The sequence below is a fragment of the Martes martes genome (genome assembly GCF_963455335.1).
Source record: "Martes martes genome assembly, chromosome: 5".
NCBI lineage: Eukaryota > Metazoa > Chordata > Mammalia > Carnivora > Mustelidae > Martes > Martes martes.
The window spans coordinates 61,511,863-61,539,487 of NC_137892.1; the positions used below are offsets into that span (position 1 = coordinate 61,511,863).

The window sequence follows — 27,625 nt, forward strand, 5'->3', positions numbered from 1 at the left end:
GTCCATTCTTCTCCAGAACAGCTATTACACATAACCTCACGGTCATGCTATGCATGAAGGCCACAGACAGGTATAACACAGAAGGGAAGGAATGAGCATCCCTCCCTGCCACACTGCTGAGCATTGTCTACATGTTAGCTTGTCTAATTGCGTCAGTTCCGTCAGACGGATATTTCTGGGTAAGGACCTGGGAGCAGTAGAGGTCCAGAGAATCAGGGGGCTTAGCAGTAGATGCCTTTTGGTCAGCAGGAAGCCTGTCACTTCCTTACTTGTGCCACAGTCTTTTGCGGGGGCCCTTGGAACATCCATCAAGGTCAGAAAAGGGCTAATCCTGTGGAGGCAGCCGGGAGAAGGCTGACCCCAGGAATGGAAGGAACACAGGGTTCCAATAATGGCTGAGACTTCACAGCACTTGCTATGTGCCAGACGCTGTTCTAAGCTCTGTATTTGTGATTGCATTTCAACCCTGTAAAAACCCAGTGAGGGCTTTATAAACTCTGTTTTAACAGAAGGGAGAGACAGAAAAGTTACTTAAGCTTCTGATTTGCTGGCATTGTGACCTGGGCACTCTGGTTCCAGAGTCCATGTTCCCGAACTCTGCTGCCCAAGAGCTCAGTGCTGACTCCCAGCCCTGCTGTAGACCCCACCTGACCCCCAGCCCTCCACGCCCCCTAGCCGTGTCCTCAGAGCTTTCCCTGGATGGAGGAGCCCTGGTATGTGTCCAGATACAGACACTCTTCTCTGCAGCTGGGGCTGTGGGGACGGTCTTTCCTGCACCTGACCTGAAGACAGTGAATATTATGAAGGGTTGTCAGGCTGCCAGCAGCATTCAACGGCTCTTTCTGTCCCTTAAAAAAGGAGAAGGCTCTGCTGAGTCTGAATAGGTTACTGCTTCCTACACAGAAGAGAAGGGTCTCTAGAAGGGGCGCGTTTGTTCTCACCATGGCCGGGTGACCACCTGCTGGGGTTGTGCACAGCGGCTTCAATATCCCTATTGTGTAGAGCGCAAGCCCAAAGAACAGCACGTCTCCAAGTTAGACTGAAGAGGATGTTTTCCTTCTTCTGCTAAGGAAAGTGTCCCAGTGTTTTCTTCTGAACTGGAGAGCATGTAAAACGGAAGTTGGTTTGCTCTCCTTGTATCAGGTTTCACAGGATAAACCTTTGAAAGAGAGAGTTAGTAGTTTCTTAGGCTAAATTAAGTTTCAGAAGAACTAGGACCCCAGGATACCACCCCTGCGTGATTAGTGGATCTTAGACTGTGCCACCTGATCCAAGATTCTGTCAAGTCCATTCCCTCTATTAGAAGTGCCCCTGATGTAGTAGGGAAACAGGGGTTTGGCCTTGCGGTATATAGGCTCCAGCTCCTATGTCCTTGTCCCTGGCTCTCTGTTCTTTCCAGTACAAATACTGTCAGCCTGAAAGTGCCAAGGACCCAGTACTTCCCAGCTGGTCTTGCTATGTGGAATGCTCCTTTTTGTTTGTTTGTTTAAGATTTTATTTATTTGAGAAAGAGAGAGAAAAACCACGAGCAGGGGAAGGGCAGAGGGAGAAGCAAGGATCCTGATTCCCCCGCTGAGCAGAGAGCCCAATGCAGGGCTTGATCCCAGGACCCTAAGATCATGACCTGAGCCGAAGGCAGACACCCAACCAACTGAGCCACCCAGGTGCCCCAACGTGTAATGTTTCTTACTCTGGTTACCAGAGTCTTTCTGAAATCATGTATTAATTTTTCGTAATCCAGTTTTTTATTAGTTTATTGTTTTGACTAGGTCAGAAGCATGGTACAAAATTTAAAAGGTGTCAGAGACTCTTCAAAGGAAAGTATCCCCTCCATCCAACCCGGTCCCCAGCACCTCTGCCTCTGTAGAGACGGGTAGTTGAGCAGCCTGATTTCATAGGCAATGTAGGTGAACCTCCTGCTTTCAGACCTCTTAGCTTGACCGTTTCTGATTCTGCCAGCTCCACTGTCTCCCAGACCTAGCAAGTACAGCAAATCGTCACCAGGAATGAGCTCTGTGAAGGGGGGGACCAGTCTTGTTCACCTTGTGTTTCAGGCTGAGTTTTCCCAGAAGCAGCTGCCAAGGCAGAGTTGAGGTGCGGGGTGTCCCTTAGAGATCAGCATTGGTGGAAGGGAAGGAGGCAAGATTGGGCGAAGTTAAAAGGCCCCAGAGGTGGGACAAAGCCTCTGTTGACCCCTTCAGTGCCCCAGAGCAGATATGACCCATCAGAGCTGTCGCCAAGGGTCAGTGGCTGCACCTCTACCTCCGTGCCTCGAGCAGCCAGTTACGCGTGGGTTGCCGGAGAAGGCTGGCCCTGTGGCTGAGGGAATGCCTGGGAGCTGCCGTCTAGAGGCTGTGCCCAGCACTCCCAGGGAGCTGAGTGAGCACTAAGTGAGCACCGCTGAAGGGGACCTGGGTGGCTCATCTCCGTGTCTGTTTCCTGTCACCAGCACTGAAGCACTTGGGAAGAACAGATCCTTAGATCCTTTGAAAGGGGTCTATGAGCGCAGTTCCGAGCCTGGCCTCAGGTTCGCACGGAGGGCTTGGCACAGCACGGGGATGGCCCTTCGTGCCTTCCTGACGGCTGATGCTGTTGGGTTTTGCCCTTGCAGGTAGCCCGCTGTTGCTTTTGCTTCGGCCCCGATGGAGAGGGTAAGTAGACAACCTCCCTCCTGTGCAGCTCTAGTCTGTAGGTGTTTGGGATTCACACCCAGATAACTTGAATGGTAAGAGGAAGGTTTTCTTCCAGAGCTGGTGTACTGTTGCTCTACTTTTCACATTCTTTCTGAGCAATCGATCGCTGGGTGTATTCATGTTGGTATTCTGGCCGGCTCATATGTAAGGTAAATTCTACAGTGAGACTTAGAGGAGAGAGTACATTTTTCAAAGGGATGAAAATTTTGAAAGTTTCTCTGCTTTAACTTCTTTCCTTCTTGGACTGGAGCATCCTGGGGCTTGAAAACATTTGGCATGCCCTTTCACTTTCCTCTGAGCTGAGCGTGGGTTTTCAGTTTATATGGGCTCTCTTCTGCTCTGTTCAAACGAATGTGAGGTTGGGAAACTTGCCCTGTGGAGAACGGTCCTGGGGGTGGGTGAGGGTTCTGCACGGAGGGTGTGGATGAAATTGCCTGAGGCTACACATGGCTTCTGCCATCTTTCTCTACTCACCAGCCCCTGGGGTTGAAATGAGTGAGTGTGGCTCTGCGGGGGCGGCACGCGTGTGTGTGTCCACTCAATGAGCTTGTGCTCGCTTTGTGCCTCACAGAGACTGAAGAGCAGCAGAACGTGAAGGAGGGACCGCGGGTCATTTATGATGAGAAGAGAGGCACCGTGTATAGCTACTCCTATTTCCATTTTGTGTTCTTTTTGGCTTCCCTCTATGTGATGATGACCGTCACCAGCTGGTTCAAGTGAGTGGCCCATTGTCTTAGACATTTAAGAAGGGATAGTCTTTAGACAATCAAGTTAAGTCCTGTTCTTTAAGTGCTGGGAGCCACACCGAGTCCCAGATCCAATCTCCTGGAGTCAGTTAACTCTTCTCCAAGTCCTGCTGTGCTCACCTACACGGAAACAGTCCTGGGGTCTCAACAGTCTGCAGACATGCTTTTAATCCTGGGAACTCCTGATGCTCATGCCCCACAACCCGCGCTACGGTAGCGCATATTCCTTCATTCCTTTTCTGTGCATTTACAAGCCTGTGCAATTTTTAAAAAAGATTTTATTTATTTATTTGACAGAGAGACAGCGAGAGCGGGAGAGGGAAAAGCAGGCTTCCTGGCCAGCAGGGAGCCTGATATGGGGTCGATCTCAGGACCCAGGGATCGTGACCTGAGCCCAAGGCAGCCCTTTAACAACTGAGTCTCTCCAAAGCCCCCAAGCCTGTGCAATCTTTAAAACATAGATACAATTATATGTGTTTCCCCTTGAGCTTTTTTTTTTTTTTTTGCTTTGTTTTGTTTTTTAAAGTTGGTAATCCATGATGGATCTCACTTTCCCTGTCACTACATAGAAATTCTTTTTAATTCTTTTTGGATCATTTTTCACTGAACCAGTTTTGTGTTATAACTCAGAATACGCATGGGATAGACATTTAGGCTCATTGTGCTTTATGTTACCCATTCATGCAGCAACTATCCAAGCAGTTCCTACATGCTGCCCCTTTATAAATGGCTGGCTTATAATCTAGTGGAGGAGACAGCCTGTGATCCAAATGCAGTAGGCAGATGGCACTGACTCTTAGGGAGAAAAAAAAGGAAGAGGAATGAGGAATACCAGGTGGGGCTTGGGGATGCTGGGGCCAGCAGAAGGCTTCATCAGGGAGATTTTTTCCAGAATATCCTAGGAAGAAGAGAGGAGGAGGAAGCTTCTAATGCATCCCCAATGCATCTAATGCTTTGGTAATTCCTGGCAAGTTTTGGCATGGCAAGCTTGATGGAGGGAGCTATAATTAATAAGGCAGAAAATAACAGAGTTGTCAAGAATATGGGAAAAATTAGAACCTTGTACAAAAACTCCTACTAGGATCGTAAACACGGTGCAGCCACTTTGGAAAACACTTTGGCAGTTCCTCAAAATGTTAAACACAGTTATGGTAGGATCTGGCTGTTCGAATCCCAGGTATATACCCAACAGGAAGAAGAAGTGTGGCCACACAGAAACTTCTACACAAAGGTTGATAGTAGCATCACTTATCACAGGCAAAAAGTAGAAACCTCCCAAATGGCTATTAGCTGATGAATGGATAAACAAAATACGTTATCTCCATACAGTAGAATAATACTCAACAATAAAAAGGAATCAAGTATTGATCCATGCTACAACATGAATAAATCTTAAAAACCAGTCACAAGAGGCCACATGATTCCATTTATATGAAATATCCGAAATAGGCAAATCCAGAGAGATAGAAAATAAAGTAGATCAGTGAATGCCAGGGGCTGGGAGGAGGTGGGGAAATGGTGTACACTTTAAATGGTGTGAGTCGTATCTGAATCGAGCTGTTAGGAAAAAACAAAATAAAACAGAACAACAGAAAGACTGGAGGGGATGGGAGCAGGGAGACCCCTTCTGGAAGAGACCTCCCCTCTGCCTGTTCTCTTCTTGCTCTGACAACAGTTGGCTCTTGTTTCCACAGCTATGAAAGTGCCAACATCGAAACCTTCTTCAGCGGAAGCTGGTCCATCTTCTGGGTCAAGATGGCCTCTTGCTGGATGTGTGTGCTCTTATACCTGGCGACCCTGGTCGCTCCCCTCTGCTGTCCCTCTCGGCAGTTCTCCGTGTGAGGAGGACCTGAGCCGGCCTGCAGGTTGGAAGTGACGTGCTTTGAAGAAGTGTCCCAGGGGTCTGAGCCTTGACTGGTGCTTTGTGAAAAGCTGGCATCCTCTGGCTGGTTTGAGTGAGTCTGAAAAAGGCTTTCAGAGGGGGGGGAAAAATAAATCACCTGATTGACTTTCTAATTCAGAAAATCAAGAGAAAGAACCATTTTACTCCAAAAGAACTGAAATTTTCAACCAAGCTGATCCTGAGGGATAATATATTTTGTGTGTGTCTTAGCCCTAAAAACTGGAATAGAAATCAGGCTAGTATTTTCCTTCTGTATGTTTTTTTTTTTTTTTTACCAAAACAGAGTTTGGGGCATGACAGGGATAAATCTGCCCTTGTCATTCTTATCCTTGGAATAGAAAAACTTGCCAAAATCTCAAGCCCTCAGCCCCTGACAGAATGCAGACCCCTGTCACGCACCTCAGCCGGGACCCTCGTCTGCAGCGGGCTCTGCAGTCAGCACTCGTCCTGCTGCCCCCAGCTACTTGGTATTTATAGGGTACAAGAGGAAGCACCTGCTTTGAACTCCACCCTTGTGCTGTTTCCTCCTGGCCCCCAGACGTTTCCCTTTGAGGCTGTGGTGCTGGGAATCACAACTTCACTCTCTACCCTTGCCCTTCCCAGAGGTCCCACATCCTGTCTGGCCTCGCCGTCTTTGCTATAATGTGAAAAAGCACAATTTGCCATCACTACCGTGTGGTTCCCCCACTGTACTATTCGTTCCTGATCCGAGTTCCGGCAATAATCATGACTCCTGTTTGTGGTGTTATTCACATGATTATAGAACAATATCCATGTTGTTTTCTTTGCCTGAACGGTGGAAGGCTATCGTTCTTACTTGTTTCTACTATTAATTTTAACAATACTCTAGGACCTTACCTGAAAAGTTGCTTCTTGACCGAAGCCAATGGCGCCTCTCTTTTTTTGTGAAAGTCAGCCAGTTTCTTTTTTACCTTGAGGTCTTTGAAGTTGTAAAAGCAAAAGAGCTCTTGTTTCCTGGATCTGGAATGTGAATGATAATATTCACTGTGGTTTTTGGAGTAAATTTGCTGAGGTGAGGATTCCAGGCAGCACCTCAAACTGGGCTGACCAGATAAGGCCTATTGTACAAGTTGTAGAAGTGGCCAAATATACTTAAAAGAAACGATGGGGGGTAGGAGGTTGGGGGATGGGTGGTGGGGAGGTGGGTATTTAATTAAGCCATAAGCAACATCCACGGAGATTTCCAAAAATACAAACTTACAAAGTAATCCTCGTAAGGGATTTTACTTTAGGCAGCTGCCCAAGAAGATACTCATGTTCAGTGTTGATGTCTGTTCTCAGTTAGGGAAGAGTTTTCTCAGCGGAAAATCCGTCAGGGACCCCAGTGGAGATGAGGTGTGGAGGCTCCTGTGAGTGCCCTGTGCAGGGTGGAGAGGGTCCTCTCGAGCTCTCTGGCACAGAGGGTCTGAGAATAGAGATACTTGGCCTGTCCTTTGTGTATCCTGCCAAGTTGGGCAGAATCAGGTCTCAGTGTGCCAAAATGCTGGTGTGGGGAATTAGATTCTTCATTTCTGCTCCTTTGCCCTCCTCCCAGGAACACAAGCGGGAGACAACTTCAGTGGACGAATTCTTCTAGAATCTTGCCTTATTGCTCATGTTTGAGATTCCATTTTGAAAGGCGCTCATGTATGGGTGAGAGCCTCGTTTTGCAAACTTTATCCAATTTCTTATTTTAGGCCAGAAGCTCTTCGAGCTTGGCAGTTGAAAGGTCCTCTGGCGTCACAGAATGGAAAGCCGTCACGCGCAGCCCCTGTTAAGCCCATCGGCCTGGGAGCTCTGTGGGTCGGGGACAGGTTGAGGCACTGGGCTGTGTGTGGGAGCCCCCGGCAGGAACTGTGGCAGTGGCTGTCGCGGTGACACAGGGCAGTAAGCTGAGAGTGGCTTTAGGAAAGACCGCGAGAAGAGTCCCATCAAAAGCTGGGATGCTAGTTTCATTGTGTTTTCTTCCTGCCGGAGTCTAGCTGCTTTGGGCAGCCAACTATGTGACTTGAGAACTGGCCTCAGGGCAGGTCACGGTCCAGCTGACAAGGCTCCTGTACCTTGGCTGGCCTTTGTTGGCAGGCTTCCCCTGCAGAAAGAAGCTTAGGGAAACAGAAAGAAAAGGACATTCGTTGCCAGTGGCAGGGCCCTCAGAGCTTCCTTCTTTAGCTGGCCCAGCCAAACCATGTTTGCCAGCTGTTTCAGACTTGGTTTGTGGCCCAAAGTTCTTGAAGTGTAGTCTGATGCAAGAGACAGAGTTATCCTCAACAGAATCGAAGCAAGTTTATCTGAATGATGGGAGAGATGTGAATATACTTGAAGGACTGAGGGCATATAAATAAGTTGACTTTAATGATTATTAATTGTTATAAACAGTACTCAGGTGATGAGTTAATGTTTGTGGGTGTAAAGAACCTACATTCTCGTGCTATTGTGATTTGAGAAACTGGAAAAATTGTGTCAATTGCTTTGAGTTGCTGTAATGCTGTTCATTGGATAAGTTCACTGATCTCTTTTTAAAATAATTTTGCTTCCTCCACCTTTATGTACATGATTTTAAAAAGTACATTCCCAGTAGCTGCTGGTCAGACTCCTTTAGTGATGCGAGAGAAATTTTTTTAAAAAACTATGTATATGTTTCTTTTGTGCTATTCCTTAGATATGGAAATATTTTCCCCTCTCGTTTTCATGAGTAAAAACACTAGGTGGGGGAAGGGATTCTTCTGGGAATCTGAGTGAAGGCTGGAGACTTTTCTGTCAAAAGCTTTTCGAAACCCGACTCGGTCCTTACTGGGTTGAGTTTTTGTAATACTGGTTAGCAGGTTTTGCTTTTATCCTCTCAGTTTCTTGAGAAATAGCTTGAAAGAATTGTTCCCCAGAGGTGTTTGGGGCTCTTTCGTGGAGTTGAAGGACTGTGTGCATGTGGGCTGTTGGACGGTGGGGTTACGGAGATTTGGAGTTCTGGTGCCCATTAGGAATGGCCAGCAGTTGGGCCCCCACACCTCATTTTTTAAAAAATTTCCAGTTCCTCAGAGGATCCTTCATTCGGGTGACCTTCATGTCGTGCTAATCCCCACCCTCACCCCCGTATTGTCCCCCTCTGCCTATTTAAGATTATGTACTTATTTAATTTTAGCCAGAAGTTTATCACCATTGGTGCTTCACGTTACCCTGCAAAGGGAATTCCAGAGCCTTTGTTCAAGCCGCCTGGGCTTTTTTTCTCCTTTGACTGCCTTTCTAAATAGCATTTCATTTCAGTGTACATTTGTGTTGTACTCCTCTTGGAAGTGAAAGCAGTTTTAACCTATAATGAAGAAGGGTGTGACCTTGGGCTTCGACCCTGCCTGTCCAGAGAGAACGCTGGGTCCTCCTTAATCAGGGACAGTGCAGGAGTCACTCAGCTCATGGAATTCTCTGTAGGATACTCTCCTAATAGGACTAACTCCCTCTGCTTTGTTCTTAAGGTCACCATGTTTCCTGCCATCTTTACAATGCTTGTAAAGCCTCAGACACATTCATCTCAGTGTTGCATTTCAGGCAGAGATGGGCTCTCTCATGTTGGACCTACGCTACAGAGCTAGAGAGCTGTTTACATAGATCTTTCCAACTAACGCTGGTCATTCTAAAGATCTTTACCTTTTAAAAATTTTCTTCCTCAGTAAATCACTTGCAGAGGCATTCATTTTGAAAGGGGGAAATATTTGGCTTTTACCAAAGAGGGTTTTTTGTTTGTTATTAAACAAAATTCCTTCAGAAAAACTTAATTGGGTAAGGATAGATTAAAACCACATATGTCCAAATCTGCTTCTTTAGGAGTTTAGTCATATTTATGTGAGTAAAATGATGAAGAACTCTTTAAGGTAATCCTCTGGGTGAAGGGTCCTGGGAAGTTCTCTCAGGTAAAGAAAGTTTGCAACAGATGTGTAATATATGTCTTGAGAGTTATTTATAAGAAATTTAAGAGGATTGTTTTGGTTTCCTATATTAAAGATTTAAGTTCTTTTTTTACTTTTGCAAAAAAAAATTCTACGAAAGTTTTATAATTGTAACATTGTTAATTTTTTAAAACTTTTCCAAAACAACTAGTTGTAGCCGAATTATGGGTTTATGTTTTGCTCTATTTAGAATTTGAAATGTAGTATGTGTGATAAATTTACTGTTTGAAATTTATAATAGCCTTGGATATGGTTAGAGTTTTGGTAACTTTTTTAAAAGTTATTTTCTTCCCTCGAGTCACAAAGGCAACTGTGGGTTTATATTTGTTTTTTGAATGCTAATTTTTCTATGAAGTGTCTGAAGTTGACCAGTCTTTTCCTATGTAGAAAACTCAGAACTTGTTAACTCTGTACTTTAATAAAAATTAAAATGGAAAACTACGTTGCTGTTGTTTTGATTTTTGGGGTTTTTTTGTAATTAGAAGTCCTCCAGGTGGTATTTTCCGAAGATGTTGCCTTCAGGTGTTAATCATCTTTCTCTCAAGCTCATAGAATCTTTTCTCATTCTTAATAATGAAAATATAAACATGAAAACCCAACTTTTTTGTTTCCTTCACTCCCCCTCACCCCACAGCTTTTGTGGACTGCTTCCTTCTTCCTATTCTTAGGCTAATACCACGCTCTCTTAAATACGAGAATTAGAGTGAGTCTATAAGGAAGGTAGTAGAAGTGTTCCAACATGGGTCTTCTTTTTCAAGATTTGGCTTTTCTAGGCCTTTTATATTTTCCTTGAAAATTTAGGCTTGAAGGGGATGGCATTGTGTCATTAGACTAATTTGGAGAGAGTTGACATTATAACAACATTAAGTCTTCTGATCTAGGGTTATTTTTCATTCATGTAGGTTCTTAAAATTTTCTTCAGTAGCTGGCATAGTATTGCTATTTTTATTAAAATGCCTTTGTGTGAAATTTAGTCTTTTTTTCAAAAGATTTTATTTATTTGTCAGAGAGCGAGCACAAGCAGGGGGAGCAGCAGGCAGAAGGAGAAGCAGGCTCCCCACTGAGCAGGGGACCTGACACAGGACTCGATCCCAGGACCCCAAATCATGACCTGAGCTGAAGGCAGATGCTTAACCGACTGAGCCACCCAGGCATCCCATAAATTTAATCTTGATTCTTCTAGTCCTTTTTTAAATGTGAGATTAGTTTCCTGAGTATTTATCTTATACATATCACATAATATAACAGAGACCACCTTAACCATTTCAAAGTGTGTGGTCCATAGTGTTAAGGACACCTGCACTGTTGTGCAACCAATCTCCAGAACTCTTCTCATCTTGCAAAGCAGAAGCCCTGTACCCATTAAACGGCAGCTTCCCACCAGCGCCTGACTTCGCACTGCTGTTCTATTTTCTGTCTCTGTGAATTTGTCATTTGCTTCATTTACCTCTCTTTGCGTCTTCCCACCTTGATGATGATCCTGTGCAGGTTTCTGGCTCACTTGTACTTTGGGGTGCACCATTTTTTGCTGCAAATATTGCCCGTGTGTGTTTCGTTGTGCTAAGTAGTCTGTTTTTTGTGTGAGAATTCAGGAATATCCAAAGTCTCTACTTCTGTCATTGCCATCATTTCTTCTATTCGCTCTTGAACTGAACCCGTTGCAACAGGGCCTCGCACACACCTTTTACCGGAAGCTGCTTTTTTGGGCCTTTGGTAACCTCCATGTTGCTGAATCCATTTGTTCTCATCTTATTTGGTTTATCAGAAGCACTCAAAAGTATCAACTAAATGACCTCATTCAGAAGCACTCAAAAGTATCAAGTAAATGACCTCATTCAGATTTCACTGGTATTTACACCCTGTTTTGAAAGGGATTGTCTATTCTAGTTACCTTGTCCCTGTTGACATAGATCTTAAGATCAGAAGAAGGAGGTAACTTTTCTCAGGTCCCAAGTCTCTGCACCCACAGGACCACACCCAAGCAACCACCCCTGGGAGTGTGGTCTACAAGTGGACGGTGACTTCATTCTTAGCACCACTTTCTGGAACCTCCTTCCTTTTTCCGTAAGGCCTGATTTGCAGCTCAATAATTTGCTCAGCCTGCTTTCAGCTCATAATGACTGGGAGTCAGTGGCTTTAGTTTGAATGATTCTGTCTCAGTGTAAGCTGTGGTGCTTTGGCTCATTTCTCTTAGAAACATCGTGTTCTCTGGGAATCTTAGTGAGATTCAAAAGGTCAGATCAAAGCCATCTCCACCGATCTTTTCTAGATAGATTCTTCCTTTTGGCTGCAGGTCAGTGCTGTGTGACAGTACTCCTGTTCTTGCAGAAGCCTTTTTGTCTAGCCAGGAGGATCTGAGAATCACTCCCTCAAATCTTTCTGAGGTCTTAGCTGAGAGGGCTTTATCATGACCCTGAGGTCACATTTTACTTGTGGCATCTGAGAAATGATAAGCAGCTAATAAAATAGTGCTGTTGGAAATATGTGTTCAAATGCATTGTTAAATGAAAAATCGTTTAGAAAACTATCGTAGTGCAACCCAAGCCCTGGGTGTGTGTGAACTGTCAAAGAAGAAAATTATTCTGACACTTGTTAAAACAGTAAGGAAGATTTTATTCGGGACTGTTGTCCTTGGAATTCTACAACAGGGCAGAGATCCGACTGTTAAAAACAAGACAACAGGCCCCAAATGGAGTTGCTTATGCTAAGCTCCACCTCACCAAATGGAAGGATTCTTGCTAAACTGACCTAACCAGACTCTTGTTAAAGGCATACCAAGGATTTATACCTCAAAGGTGAGGGGCGGAGCCCTGCGTCGGGCTTCCTGCTCAGTGGGGAGTCTGCTTCTCCCTCTCCCTCTCTCCCAGCTTGTGCTCTCTCTGTTAAATAAAAAAAATCTTTTAGAAAGTTGTGGGAGCGGTGAGGGATGAAGAACATGAGCCAATGTCAAGGGTTGGGACGGGGGGTTTCTTGCTAAGACTGGGCTGTGCGGGCCTGGCAAGTACAGGATGGACACGGATAGCTCAGGCCTAGTCAAGAAGAGAGCCCAGAGGAACCTGACTGAAGTTTGGTCAAGGAGAGGAGAGGGTCTCTGTCAGAACATGCCCACAAGCATGCACAGCCAGAAAAGGTACCCATATGCTCATCTCTTCATAGCAGTACCTCTCTGGAAATTTGGGCTTAGAACTGAAAATACAGCCATAGAGTGGCTGCAGTCTGGAACCAAGGAGGTGATTCAAGGTTTTGTTTTGTTTTGTTTTTTAAGATTTTATGGGGCACCTGGGTGGCTCAGTGGGTTGAAGCCTCTGCCTTCGGCTCAGGTCATGATCCCAGGGTCCTGGGATCGAGCCCCACATCGGCCTCTGCTCGGCGGGGGGCCTGCTCCCTCCTCTCTCTCTGCCTGCCTCTCTGCCTACCTGTGATCTCTCTCTCTGTGTCAAATGAATAAATAAAAATCTTTAAAAAAAAAAAAAAAGATTTTATTTATTTATTTATTTTTTTTTTGAGGGGGGGTGGGGTAAGGGGCAGAGGGAGAGGGAGAGAGACTCTCAAGTGGGCTCCCCAATAAGAGCAGAGCCTGACGTGGGGCTTAACTTCACAACTGTCATGACCTGAGCCCGAAATCAAAAGTTGGACACCTAACTGCCTGAGCCACCCAGGTGCCTCAAGGGGGTGGGAAACTTAACAGATGTTGTTAGTGACTCTTTTAGGCATTATGGACACAAACCCAGTTTTCAGGAAAGCTACAGGATTGAAGCAGATGCGCAGAGGAGAAGTAGAAGAGGGAGGCAGAGAGAGAATGGGCTTCTGCGTGTCTTAGGGTGTCCAGTCCCCAGCTCTAATCCGTTCTGGAATTCCAGTTTAAAAGGATAGTGGTAGTTCCTATTTATGGAACCCCTGATGTGTGCCTGGCATAATCCTCACAAAGATCCCATGGCCCTTACTGTTCTAACCCTTGTTTTACACAGGGGAAAGGGGCAAATTTTTCTCAAAATTCTGAATAATTGCAATTGTTTTTACAGAGGTTGCCAAATCTCCATTCTCCTATCCCTTTTCCTTCTTTTCTTTACCACGCCACCCCCCCCAACCCAAACTACCCTTTCAGGTCAATTTTTTTCTCTTCGTATGTAGAGGTTTCTCTTGGCTTTTCTATTTGTATAGCAATTATATTAGTGAGGAATTGCCCTGGAGTAATGTATTGGACCTCAGTGTCTTAAACACCTGACTATTTGGTTCAGTATCTCAAGGACTTAAAGCCAAAGGTTACTGTGAATTTCTAGCTTTTTCTTTGTGGCCCTCAGGGGCTACTTTGTAGATCCATCTTCTGACATTCTAGGCAGAAGCCCAAGGTAGGGCTCAGGGCTCCCTGGAGAGAAGCACACTGCATATCTTAGGACAGGAAATAGGAGGGTCTGGAATATTCTGATATTGCCAGTAAACAAGAATACTTACAAAAACTCTGATGACAAGATAAGTTATGTCTAGTAATGAATTTTATCTAGAAATAAGTTTTGTAATCATTATAGTATGTAGTATGTTTTTCCGCCTTTTAGGGTGACAAGGCAAGTAAAGAGACTGATTAATTAGATTTAAAATATCAATAATTCATAAGAACATGTAGTTAGTTAAGTTTAAAGTCACTATTTACATGTTTAAGTTATAAATTGTGAAGTTTATATAGTTGAACTCTATATTTAGCATGTTTCAAATGTTTAGAAAGATTTAGTCTATAGAAATGTGAATACTTTTTTGGGATTTTTGAAGGATTTGAGAAAATCAAATATATTAGATTGTAATGTGAATTTCCTAAAACTTAATTTAAGAATTTGATAAATATTAGGGTATACTTTATTAAATTTGCAAGCCTAATTTGCCAATTAGGCTTATAAATTTATGAATCAAACCCAAATAAAATTGGATAATAAAATATTAACAAAAAATTCATCAATTTGTAAATAAAATTACATGAGTTTAAAGGCTTAGAAATTAAAATTTAAAATACATTATTTGTATATATCAAACATAAGTTGAAACTCAACTTACTTATCTCAGTGCCTGAAAGTTCTCTTCATTTTTTTTTAAGATTTAAAAAAAAATTTATTTATTTGGCAGACAGAGATCACAAGTAGGCAGAGAGGCAGGCAGAGAGAGAGGAGGAAGCAGGCACCCTGCTGAGCAGAGAGCCCAATGCGGGGCTCGATCCCAGGACCCTGGGATCATGACCTGATCTGAAGGCAGAGGCTTTAACCCACTGAGTCACCCAGGCGCCACTGACAGTTCTCTTCAGACCTAAGAACTCAGTTGACACCTGGGGTGTATCAGTCAGTGTAGGCTCAGTTATGCTGTGGTAACAAGCAACTCCAAAAGTCTCAGTGGCTCATAGTGACTAAAGTTCTGTTCTCCTTCATATTACATTCAGCTGTGGGCTGTCTATAGTTCTGTTTGTTTCTCTTCACTTCAGAAGGCAGGTTGATACAGCAGCCTTTATTTGACACTTTGCTGATGAAGGGTAGCAGAATATGGCACACCAAAATATGTCACTTTGCATAAGGATTATTTTGAGCCAAAGGTAATTGAGAAGAAACAGAAGAAAAGCTCTGTGCTCTCCCTATTGCCTGAAAGCAGGGCATAAATTTACAGTTATATTCCACCCCTCCCCCCATCCTCTGTGTACCAGAAAGGAGAAATGTTAATCCCTGGAGACAACTTTAGACCCTTATCAACGGAGGAGGCAAGTGACTTAAATCTGCATAAAAACCTTACTCTTGTTTACCATGCTCTTTCTGGTTACTCGCCCATAACTGGCCTTCCCCACACTGTTCTTTCTTTTGTCTTTAGCTGAAGCTGTTATTTAAGCCTGAGTTGTAACCCATTTCTGAGAGTTATTTCATTGTGGGTATCTCCATGTATACACAAAGTAGAGAATGATGGGTAACAAACATGCCACTTGGGCATATTATTTTGAGTTGTAGGTACTTTAAAAACAGCAAGTGCAGGGAGAAGCTTTTTCTGAACTCACCTTGTTAGCCTAAAGACAGATCCTCCAAAAGGAACTCAGTTATTATAAATTTCCTCCCTGGGATTGTCATCAACTGGGGAGGATGGACTTCATCACAGGAGAGACTAGAAGTTGACATCACACCCAGATGAACTGTTCCAAACTATCATACCTCCCATCCATTCTCCTAAGGGCCCATTCCTCTTTCCTAAAATCATTTACTCTCGGGGCGGCTGGGTGGCTCAGTGGGTTAAAGCCTCTGCCTTCAGATCAGGTCATGATCCCAGGGTCCTGGGATCGAGCCCCACATGGGGCTCTCTGCTCAGCAGGGAGCCTGTTTCCTCCTCTCTCTCTCTCTGCCTGCCTTTCTGCCTACTTGTGATCTCTGTCTGTCAAATAAATAGATAAATAATCTTAAAATTTTTCAATTTAAAAAAAATTTAAAAATAAAAAAAAAATCATTTACTCTCCCTAAAAAGCCTACACCCCCCCACCCCATCCCTCTCACACACAGCTTTTCCTATTAAGACAGTATTTAAGCCTGAATTCTAAGCCACCTCAGGGAATCACTCATTTTCTCCTGGGTTATCTCCCATGTGTACATGAAATATACATATTAATAAGCTTCTGTTTGTTTTTCTCTTGCTTATCTATTATTAATACAGGAGTCTCAGCCAAGAACTCAAGGGTAGAGTGAAAATTCTTTTTCCTTTCCTATAACATGTCAATAAACCTCTCTTTGTTCTGTTTTTCTCTTTTATTATAGGGGCTCCAGCCTAGAACTTAGAAGGGTAGAAGGAAAATTATTTTTTCTCCCCTATACTGGTCTTGCATGTTACAGGATTTTTTCTCCATGGGTGCCCACAGTCCTTGGTCACGCCACTTCAGAGAATGAAGCAGTACACCAAACAGAGTGGTGGAGAGCAAAGTAAGGTTTATTGAGTGACAGCAAAGTAATAATACAAAGGAAGGAAGGAGGGGACCCAAAGGGGTTGCCACAGGAATTTCTAAGTCTAGGGGTTTTTATGGGCTTGTTGGTGGGCTATTTTAATCTGATTAACCATCCCTGTGCCTGCCATCCAATCAGGTTTTTGTCACATGGGAAAGGGAGGAGGGCTCCTTTGAGGGTGATGTAAATCCTTTGAAGCGTGGTTTCCTTTTAGGGCGGGGGGGGGTGGGGCTTGGGGGGGGAGGGCTGTCCCTGCCTGCCTACCTTCTAATTATCCTTCATCACATGGAAGAAAGAGAGAAGATGGAAGAACCACGAGGTGGTGCACATTTCTGTTACCATCACTTTGCTCAAAGCAAGTCCCATGGCCACTCTTGAGGTCAACAGGGTGGGGATATATAACCTTCCCACACTGGGGGCCACACAAATCACACACCCAGGGCTGATGCAATGAGACAGGGACATATTATCTCCCCCAAGGGTGGGACACCAAATATTAAAATTTATAATACAATCATAATATGGAATAAGGAGATTTTAACATTTTTCTTACAGTTTCCTTTTTTTCTCTGTCACCTATATTGTCAATATGTCCTAATTTATAGAATTGATTGCTTCTGAGTGTTAGAATTTATGCTTTTAATATTCTTCTTTGGAAATTTCTACAATGAATATAGCCGGGTACTGTGGCCAGATTAAACATTTTAAATTAAAGTTTTTAATTAAAAATTTCTTTAGTAGCCAGGTTAAAATTTATAAATTTTATTTGGACAAAAAGGCAGTAATAACTATTTGTTGGTTTTAATACAGAAAAAGTGGTATGTGTACAGCCGTTAGAAAGATACATGTCACAACATTGAAGGAAAAAATGCCTGTTGGAAAGCTTACATTTTAGGTAGATCGCTTTTTTACCTGTCAGCATAATAAGAACATGGCTATGAAATGGAATGTGTTTGTTAAGTAAATGAATCAGTGAATGATGAATGTTGGTTAGTTAGTGGGGAGAGCATAGTCTCATGATGGCTTACGGACATCTTGTATTACAAGATTCATTCTTTTGTGGTTATCTGGCTGATGTCATGAGATTCTGACTTTCGCCATCAGGGAAGATTATGTTTCTCCTTGGCAGGGAATTTCATATTTAGTGCAGTTTGGATCTTCCTGCATAACATCACAGCAAAAACTTTTGTGCTTAACTGACTCTTCATTTACTTCTGTTTTTAGAGTCAGTACTGATCTTACTGATGAATTAGCTTTTTATAATCTAAATTGGGTCTCTGCCTAGTTGGCCATTTTTGTCCCAGTTCTATCTGGGGGTTGAAACTCAATCAAATTTTCAGTTCTCCTCCACCCCACCATTTTGGCTTTGCATTGTATTTGACTGAATTTTTGTAATGATGACCCTGAAAGGTTCTCTTCCTGTTTGTCCTGTGGAGACAAGAAAACCCAGACGACCACATGGACAGGTAACCCATAAGCTCCTCCTTGCTCAGATAGTCTCAAACTTTAGGTTTGCAGGAATGTTCATGATTCAGCCTTGTGAGTCTGCTGAGTAAATGCTGATAGAATCAGTCTCAGTCTTTTTTCCACTATTTCAAGTAATAACTTTATTTATCTTTGTCTCACCACCCCACCTACTGTATGGCCTTTTCTTGACCCATACAATGACATTTCTTGAATCACTTTGCTCTTTTCTATCTCCAAAGTCACTGTCTTAGTTCACCTTGGCCACCTTAATCACTAGTTATTGGAACAACTGCCCACCTGCGTCTTTCCATTTTCGGATACTCCCAGTCCATTAGAAGCCATGGTGACCTTTCAAGAAATTAACTCAAGTTACTTAGTTCATGCCTTTGTAGGAAGCCCATTGCCATCATCATGTGCTTATGGTTTCTAGGTCCCTTCAGAGCGAGTCTCTATTTACCTTTCTAGTCTATTTCCCAACACTCTCACCCCCATACACCTCTTGTCAATTTTCTGTACTACTTTTTGGTTTCCCCAAATGCTCCTCCTTGGCAATGAAACTTGATGCTGCCTGGAACACTCTTCCTAACCCTATCTCTACCAGTCTTACTAATTTTCAAGATTTCTTTCAGGTAGCATGTTATTTAGGAAGATTTCTTGACAATCTCCTCAGCCCAACCCTCGATCTGATGTGGGTTTTAGACTAAGTTTAATATTTTTTTTACAGTACTGTAATTTTTCGATTTATGTGGTAGTATTGCCCTCTTCAAGAGGACAGAATATCATATTTTTTCCACCATTGTGTGTACCAAGTACCTTGCGTAATGCCGGGATGTGTAGTTGCTCTTTGTTAAATGAATAGATGGGTGAATGGCTTCATAAGGAAGTGTGACTATACCATGTTGCTTAGTGATACTGAGATAGTGGGAGGCACAGAGTCTGGTGCCATGTAACTGCTATCTCACCACACTATCAGGAATGGGGTGAACCCCTTTTGCCTTGTCTTCCCCTCTACATTTTCTCTAGGAATTGTCCCTTCCCCGACCCTTCCTTCCAAAGGGTTATAGAGATAGGCTCAATTGCCACATTCATAAATAAGACAGCCCACAGCCACTCACCACCCAGGTTAGGGGGTTGGCGACTTAGTTGGTGAATTAATCTAGAATGGCACTTGGACCAAGGTGGTCCAGTTTGTGTCCCTTCCCCTGAAATTTGGAATCAGGATAGGGGAGTATTGGGGAGGAAGAGCTATCTCCCTGCCAGTGGCCAGATAATCACCATTAAATACAGGCCATTCCGTGGTCACATTTTTTTTTTTGTCCTATGGACCAGAGAAGTAGGAAAGAAGGCTATCTGCCATAAGATAAGATAAAGAAAGATTTCTGAGACAAGATACAAGATAGAGAGCTCTGGTCACTTTTCCAGATTCTGGTTCTAGGCTCTTCCCCACATGTTTTCCTGACTTTGAGTGTCCACCACCCATTCCTGTAGCCTCCTTATATGAAATTTTCCTTTTATTATTGGAAATAGTGTGAATAATTTCTAAAACTACTAAAAACACCTAATATGTTACTTTATCTCAGAGCCCTAAATCTACTTGAAAAATAAACATGGTGGAAATAGATGAAGATCAGCTAAGTGGGAACAGGCAAAGGCTCTCCAGAACTTGCTTCATAGTAGGGGACTCAACTACCATTACTTGAAGGTGAGCACACTGGGCTTTGAAATCTCTTTGCCCAACTTTTCTTTCTTGACAGCAGTGCCACTTCTAAGTTTTGGATCTAGGGGCTGGTGACATGGGCAGTGGATTATCTCTGCTCATAGAACTCCAACTAACATCCAGACTGTGTTCCCACCAGATCACAAGTGCTATAGGGCAAGGAGCTCCTGAATATACAACCAAGCACTAGGAACTGAGCAAGTGGAAATCTAAGAGGGTATTTGGATAGCAACTCATCTAACTTACCACTGCTGCATTTGGAGAATATATTTTCTTTTGTTGTTGTAACAAATTACCACAAACTTAGCAGCTTCAAACAACACAAATTAGTTCCTAGTTCTGAAGGTCAGAACTCTCTGGGTGGGCCTGGTTAAGTTCTAGGCTCAGGGTATCACAAAGTTGGAAATCAAGATGTTGGCTAGACAGAGCTCTTATCTTGGGCTCTGAGAAGAATCTTCTCTCAAGTAATTGGCAGAATCCAATTCTTTGTGGCTGTAGGTCTGAAGGACTTGTTTCCTTGCTGGCTGCCATCCAGGGGCTGCCCTCAGGTCCTCCTCACATAGCCCTCTATCTTCAAAGCAGCAAGGGCACATGGATCCTTCTCACGGTTGAATCTCTCTGACTTTCCCTTCTTTTTTTGTTTGTTTTGTTTTTAAGATTTATTTTAGAGAGGGTGCGGGGGTGGGGGAGTGATGTAGGGGGAAGAGCAGGGAGGGACAGAGAGAGAGAGAGAGAGAGTCTCAAGCAGACTCTGTGCTGAGCACGGAGCCCAGCCTGGAGCTCCATCTCACAACCCTGAGATCACAACCTGAGCTGAAACCAAGAGTAGGATGCTTAACTGACTATGCCACCCAGGTGCCCTGTTTGTTTTGTTTTGTTTTAAAGATTTATTTATTTTAGAGACAGAGAGTACAGTGGCAAGGAGCAGAGGGAGAGGGAAAGAGAGAAAGAGAAACTTAAGCAGACTCTCCACTGAGCAGGGAGCCTGAGGCAGGGCTTGATCTCAAGAATCGGAGATCATAACCCTGAGATCATGAGCTGAACCGGGAGTCCTAACCAACTGCACCTCCCAGGTGCCCCTCCCCATGACTGAATCAGTCCCTTAATATAATCTCATTTTGAGGTCACTTGTTTTGGACCTTTAATTACATCTGAAGAATTCCCTCACAGAAGTACCTAGATCTGTGTTCAGTTGATTCAATAAGAGTGGATAAGAATCTCAGAGAGGCCATCTTTGAGTTCTGCCTACCACAGAAAGACCATGTTTTATCCTATAAAGGTATTTTGAGTATAATAAAACTCTTGCACTACTTTTAGGTAATGTGTAATTATTATTTGGAGCTGCAGAAAGAAGACAAACATTTCCTGGGGACTTGGTTTTGGCTCAGGTTGTGATATCAGGGCCATGAAATCAAGCCCCACGCCAGGCTCCTCACTCAACAGGGAGTCTCTTTGGGAGTCTTTTTCCTCTGCCCTTCCCCGCCCCCCTGCACTTGGGCACTTGCTCTCTCTCTCATTCTCTCTTGCACGCTCATAAATAAATAAATAAATAAATAAATAAATAGAAAAATAGATTCTCAAAGTTCACAGGCTTAGTACTCATTTGCAAAAAAATACCAAGGCAGGATTTCTTGTTGGTGGTAGCTTTCCACTGTCTAGCAGTTCAGAGACCCAGGTTCCTCGTGTAACTGTTGCTCCCTTCTTCCCTAGGGCCTGTCGTCTACCTCCAGTTGGCGCAAGATGGAAGAAAACATGGAGTAGGTGCACTGTTCCTTAAGCCTTTGTCCAGCACAAGCACACAACAGTCATTCCCTTGGTGAGCGCCGGCCACGTGGTCATACCTAACTATCCCGGGTATTTGGAGATGTAGTCTAGCTGTGTATCAGCGAAGAGGAGGGAATGAGTTAGTGAAGGGCGGCAGTGTCTGCCTCAACCTACTGCTGGCATTCTATGTAATCGCTATTTAGTTAACACTACAACCCCGAGAGGTGTATTATTCCCACTCTCCAGAACTGGAGGCTGAGATCCAGAGACGTCAAGCATTTTGCCCAAGGTCCCACAGCTATTACGTGGAGGACCTCAGTTTGGAACTCAATCCTGCTGGACGCCCAACTTCTTACTCTTTCTAGTCTGACATACAGGCTATGTATGTCAGACTATGTATGTCAAACTCTTAGAAAGTTTGGAGACTGAGTCCATGGCTACAGACGGGTTGGTTGGATTATAATTTCATTGTCATGGCTGGTTTTGTCCCAGTGCATCGGAATTACCTAAGGCACCTGTTTGAAATGGTTAGTTCTTATCTCCACTTGGCTCAAGCATCCTGCAGCCAGTCCAGGGGGCAGGGCAGGAACCTGTATGAGCAAGCTCCCTGGGGTAGACGCCTCAGAGCACACCTTAATTTCAGATGTCTGGCTTCCAGAACTGTGAGAGTGTAACTCCTGTGTTGACGTGTTTTTTCCCCAGCAACCACAGGAAACTAATACAGCCTATTTGCTTCAAGCGAAAACACCAGTGAGCATTCAGGGCTGATGGAAATGTCGTGTGCTCACAGACTGGAAAAAAAAAAAAAAGCCCTGAGAATCAGAGAAAGATTGCAGACTGGGGAGTCAGGGTGCCCACTGTAATCATCTGTCAGCATCTGCCCCTTCCTCTTGGTGGTGTCACACTTATGATATTTTCATCATCGCCTTCGTCATTTCTAATATTGTTGAGCGCTGCATATGTGCTGGGCCCCAGGCACAGTGCTGTCCGGGCACAATCTACTTAAGACCCCCACCAGTTCCTGGGGAGGTGCCGGTAGTAGCCTAGGGTACAAATGAGGAAACTGAGGCTCAGGTCCTATCCGCTCTGTGGTGGTATGGCGAGTCAGGGAAGAGTGACCCCTGGAACTCAGGTCTGTCTTATCCCCACATCTTGGATTAAGCAACCCCCTGCACCATTTTCCCTGTGGGTCATTTCTCTGGCACGTGATTAGTTACGTTGTTCTGGGCTCCACGACTTCTGGTGGCCAGAGCCAGGGAGCGGAATGAAAAATGGTCTCCACAAGCCTGCGTCCTCCTGTATACGGCCTCCCTTCCAGGCCAGGCCAGGACTGGCTCCGCGGAGGGCTGCTAGTAAGTCAATGGGCTGGGATGGGTTGGGATGCTGGCTGAGCTCAGGCTGCTTCCAGGCCACTGGAGGAGCGTATGACATCCTCTTAGAGGTAAGCCACCAGCTTCTCAGTTTCTGCCCACAGTGGGGGAGAAAGCAGGTGGGCACTCCCTGCCACGCCCCTCCTCAGCCGCAGGGCACCGAGATGGGCCTCCCACGTCCCAGAGAAGGAAGGAGGGAATACGCACTGACATTTCCTACAAGGTTCGAAATGACCTGGACTGACTTGGCCTGTCCCACCCCTGTCAGTGAGAGGAGGGGACACAAAGCTAGATTTTCATTTCTATTTATTTCCCAGAAAACATCAATGTTATAGGACTTAAGGCCCAGGTCAAATATCCCCAGGGCAAGAGGCAGCGGAAAGTCTCTGGCCCTGACTCTTAACAGGAAAGCCTGGTTTTAGAATCTGTAAAGGAGATCGAATATAGCTCGCTTGTCCAGGAAGGGGAGAGACAAGATGGAATGCCAGAGGGGCCAAAGGTAAGGGGTCCGATTTTACCCTGCCGCAGCCAACGGGAGGCTTTCCGCTCTGCCCCACATTAGTCCATCTGCCCCATTCTTCCCCAGCATGGGTTTCCCAGATGAGGCCAGACGGTTGATTTCTTTTACATTTGTTGGAATTGACGTCTTCTGTCCATTTCAATGCTGAATTAACTTTGTGACCAATCTATTACGTACCCCAAACAAAGATTCCCTTCCTTTCTAGAATTTTCCCCATTTGTCAGCAGAGGCAGGGGTCCCCCTGAAGGTTTGTTGAAGAGCCATAGACGCGTTCTAGATGGCTTGCTTTCAGAGGGTAACTGCACTCGATCTCTACGTGTAGTTTTTTGGATACTCCTACACTAGCCTTCAGAGATTCAACTGAGATTGAAATCAGCAAAAACGGATCATCTTTTATGCAGTAAGCCATAAACTCAGGAAACTTCCATTTATTCACCACAATTTTGTTGAGCACCTACTGTTTGTCAAATGCCAGGAATATGAAAAGGAACAAGTCCTGGCCTCAAGTGGCTCAGGGTCTATTTGGGGAAACTATTCCACAGCTGTCGAAAATCATGCTTTCAAAGAACCTGGGGAGCCCAGTGTGGAGCCGTATACCAATTACACTTAAGCACATGCAAGATTTGAAGAACATTTTTCAAAATGTTAAAACGGGTTATTTTCTAGTTCTAGAATCGCAGGCTTGTTTCCTTCTTTATACTTTTCAACATTTTCTAATTTTGCTGAAGTGAGCTGCACGATTTTGATAATTAGGGGGAAGAATGTGTCATTAAAAAATGATTACACCTGATTCGCTGGAGCCCGTGCTGTTGCCAGCTGATCCTCTGCCTTTGGCAAGAGACAAATTTCATGAGCCTGGAAACCCTGCCAAGAAAAGTGCAATTAACCAGAACGAATCTTCCCTGGGGCCTGGGCCAGGGCTCACTGGAGGGAGGGAAGGTGCAGAGAGGCCCATCTGGAGAGGGGCTGCGTTGTTTCTCAGGGACACTCCAAAACTGAGCTGTGCCCACCTATGGATTTCAGGGCACTAATTTACAAATTAATTGCTGGTGCACTATGGAAAGCCAGTGAAAACACTGCCCTGACTCTGGGGCTGCTTGCCCACCTGGAATTGTGAGGAAACGGGGCTGGGTAAAAGCCCAGGCGGATCTGCAACCCCCTGAGCCTCCAGGGAGAGCAGCACACTTTCCCACAACAACCATCAGGCTGCTGGCCTGGGAGTCGGGGTTTCTGCCAGAACACATCCGAGACTCCAGTTCCTTCCTGCTGTATTGTCTAGCTCTTTCCCACCCTGACCAGTAAGATCTGCATCACGAGGGCGAAGGGCAGAAGAAGCTTGGAGTCTGCAGTCCCACAATCCCCAGGTGGCTGGAGTTGGCCTCACACTGCACAGGAGTGGGAGGAGAGGACCCCTCAGAGTGGCTGGCGCCCGTGGGAAGCCTCGCCTCCAGTCACGTGGGCTGGAGGCGGTGGGGCTCCTGGGCCCAGGGCAGCTGGAGAGCGCTCCAACCGGCACCTTCTGCTGTTTAAAGAAGGTCAGACAACAGCCTGTTCCAGGACAAGCTTCTCTAGGAATGTGGGGGCTTAGTGGGTAATCTCTTCCCGTCCCTCGAAGAGTCCCTGGAGCTTGGTAGGAAGCAGACGGTATTATTTTCATTTTCCAGATGGTTCTGTGGGGGTTGGGAGGAGGGGGGCTGGGATGTTGCCAGCCTACGAGAAAGTGCGGTCCAGTGGTGCCAGCTGGCACTGGGGCCAGATATGCTGGCCGCGTCCAGGCACACCAACCTTCCCCATTTCCAGAGAGCCGACGGTGGGCTGCTTGATCGTCTCTTCGCAGCCCAGGCACTGCACGGGGGCTACGCAGAGGTACCCAGAGACCCGAGCCACTTTGATTTGTGAGGGCTGGTAGTAGTTTCCAGTAGGTGTGGGTAGGTGTGGGACTCTTCATCTCAGCTCAGGTCTTGATCTCAGGGTGGTGAGTTCAAGTCTGGTGTTGCGCTCCACACTAGGTATGGGGCCTCCTTTAACAAAAAAAAAAGAACAGATGAAAATGTGACAGTCTTCTAATATTTACACTTAAGAATTAGTGTTTAAAAACACACCGGATGTGAATCTTGATTTAACATATTAGTTTGTTAGAGCTACATTAATGAAGTACCACAGACATGGTGGCTTAAACAACAGAAATCGTCTCCCAGATCGGGAGGCCGGAAGTCTGCAGTCCCGCCGTCCCCAGGGTTGGTTTCTTCTGAGCCTCTCTCCTTGGCTTGTAGATTTCTGTCTGTTCCCCGTGTCGTCCCATGGTTTTCTTTCTGTCTGTGTCCCATTGTCCTCTAATAAGGACACCAATCATGTTGGATCCGGGCTCACTCTAATAACCTCATTTTAACCTAATTACTTCTTTAAAAACCCTATCTCCAAATACTGTTACATTCTGAAGTCCTGGGGAGTTAGGAACCTCAACATTTGATTTTTGGAAGACATGACTCCGCTCATAACAAACACATTTGGAAATGGCACCAAAAGTCAAACAAAGCCACTTCGTGCATGTCAGGTGCAGGCTCAGTGGCTCTCCTTCCTCTACCCTGTGTCCTGGACCCGTAAAGTCATCCAAACAGGCAGGAGAGGGGTTTTTCCTATGTTTGCATGTGTAGTGAGGACAGAGAGAAGGATCCTCCTGCCCTCTTAGCCTACTCTGGCTGCTTGCTGCCTTCCGAACCAGTCTCCATTAGGGTCCTCATGTACATCTCAGCAGTTTTCCCCTTTGGTGGGAAACCTTGGGGACTTGGCTTTAGCCAATGCCTATGGCTGGACTCAGTCTCCTCAGGGACCATGACTCTGTGAGGGACGGGGAGAGATTACCCACTAATATGCATGCCCCACTACCCATATGTGGGGCATGCATATAGAAGGCCTGTGCAATGTGGTATCTTTTGGCCCTGACAATGTTCCTATAGTTCCAAATCTTAGAATTAATTCAGTAATTACAAAGTGCAAGACCCCCAGTGCCTGTCTGTGCCTAGGAACCTGCCCCTTCCAATGGGCAAATTTCGTCTTTCAAGCCTCCTTTCCTCCCTGAAGCCACCTGTTTTGAGTTGAATCGTGTCTCCTAAAAAACATTTTGGAGTCCTAACCTCCAGCACATCATAATATGAACCCCGGAAATAGGGTCTTTGCAAAGCTCACCAAGTTAAAGTGTGATCACTAGGCTGGCCCCTGATCCAATATGACTGGTGTTCTGGTAAACATAGGACGTTTGGACACAGATAGAGGGGGACAACGATGCGAAGAGACACAAGGAGAAGATGGCCATTAACAAGATGAGGAGAGAGGTCTGGACAGATCCTTCCCTTCTGGCCCTCAGAAGAAACCTTAATTTCTAAGACTAGTTCTCTGGAACCGTGAGACAATAAATATCCATTGTTTAAACCCCTCAGTTTGCAGAGCTTTGTTCAGCAGCCCCTGAAATCTAACAGACCGCCTGTGGAAACTCCTGCCTCACCCCACCCCAGCGGCCCCACCCGCCCCCTTCCCATTTGCCCAGCTTGCTTTTTACTGCACAGACTTGGCTTGTGTGAGAACTTGGTCCGTCCCCCTTGGTGTCTGGTCTCATTCACTTATTTTTTATTTTTGTTATGTTAAAGATTGCATTTATTTACTTGAGAGAGAAAGGGAGAGGCAGACTTCCCACTGAGCAGGGAGCCCAATGCAGGACCTGATCCCAGAATCCCGGGATCGTAACCCGAGCAGAAGGCAGACGCTTAACCGATTGAGCCACCCAGGTCTCCGGTCTCATTCATTTATGTGAGAATCTTGGTTCTCCTCAATGGTCATAAGCTTCCTGAGGACAAGGGTCAAGATTATGTTCCTTTAAAGATTCCATTGGCCCTTGCCCAGGGCTGACCAGAAGATCAATGAAACTATGTGATCTGAAGGATTTTCCTCCCTCCTATGTTCCCCTTCTGCTTGTGGACCTTCTGGCACCGTTAGGATGGGAAGCGGAGCCTTAATGTGCTCCTTTCCAGGTGGGCCCGGGGAAGGCTGTGCCTGATTCATTCATCCTGGGGGCAGGCTCCTCTGACGTGCTCTCTCCCTTTGACCTGGCAGTCTGATCCTGAGAACAAGTGTGTCACCACCTCCTTGAAAGGACGTCAGACAGCAAACGGGAGAATCCCCAAGGACGGAAGGAGAGGCCACATAGAGAGGTGAGTTCTGAATTGGGCCCTGAACAGGGAACAGAGAAGTCTCCCTGGTCGGGTGCGGGCCTCAAAGCTGCCCACAGCCACTCCTTGCCCCGTGCTGAAAGGTGAAGCGCGTGGAAGGGGGGTTCTGGCTCCAACTCGGTGTCCAAGGGTGGAAGCCTGTGATGGACCGAGTGCCAAGGGCATTTTAAAGAAGAGCCCACATCAGGAGAGTGGCAGGTGAACTCGTTTGCTTTGCTTTGCCCCTCCCACTCCCCCGTCCGGACACACAGACTTAAACCTGAAAGCAGCGGATGACCAGGCCCTTTGCCTCAGGTGAGGAATGTTGACAGGGAGGAAAACGCGATCAGGCCTCAGATTC

General features: G+C 45.3%; 1 protein-coding gene across 2 annotated transcripts in view; it reads left to right on the forward strand.

Annotated features, from left to right (window-relative positions):
• Positions 1-5,583, forward strand: part of SERINC5 (serine incorporator 5) — a 97,263-nt gene extending 91,680 nt beyond the window's left edge. For both annotated transcript variants that reach the window (XM_080804707.1, XM_080804708.1), the window contains 3 exons: positions 2,612-2,651; positions 3,265-3,409; positions 5,134-5,583. In XM_080804707.1, coding sequence (XP_080660833.1) covers positions 2,612-2,651; positions 3,265-3,409; positions 5,134-5,281 — 333 coding nt within the window. In that variant the 3' untranslated portion in view covers positions 5,282-5,583. The remainder of the gene's footprint in view (positions 1-2,611; positions 2,652-3,264; positions 3,410-5,133) is intronic.
• Positions 5,584-27,625: the final 22,042 nt, after the last annotated feature.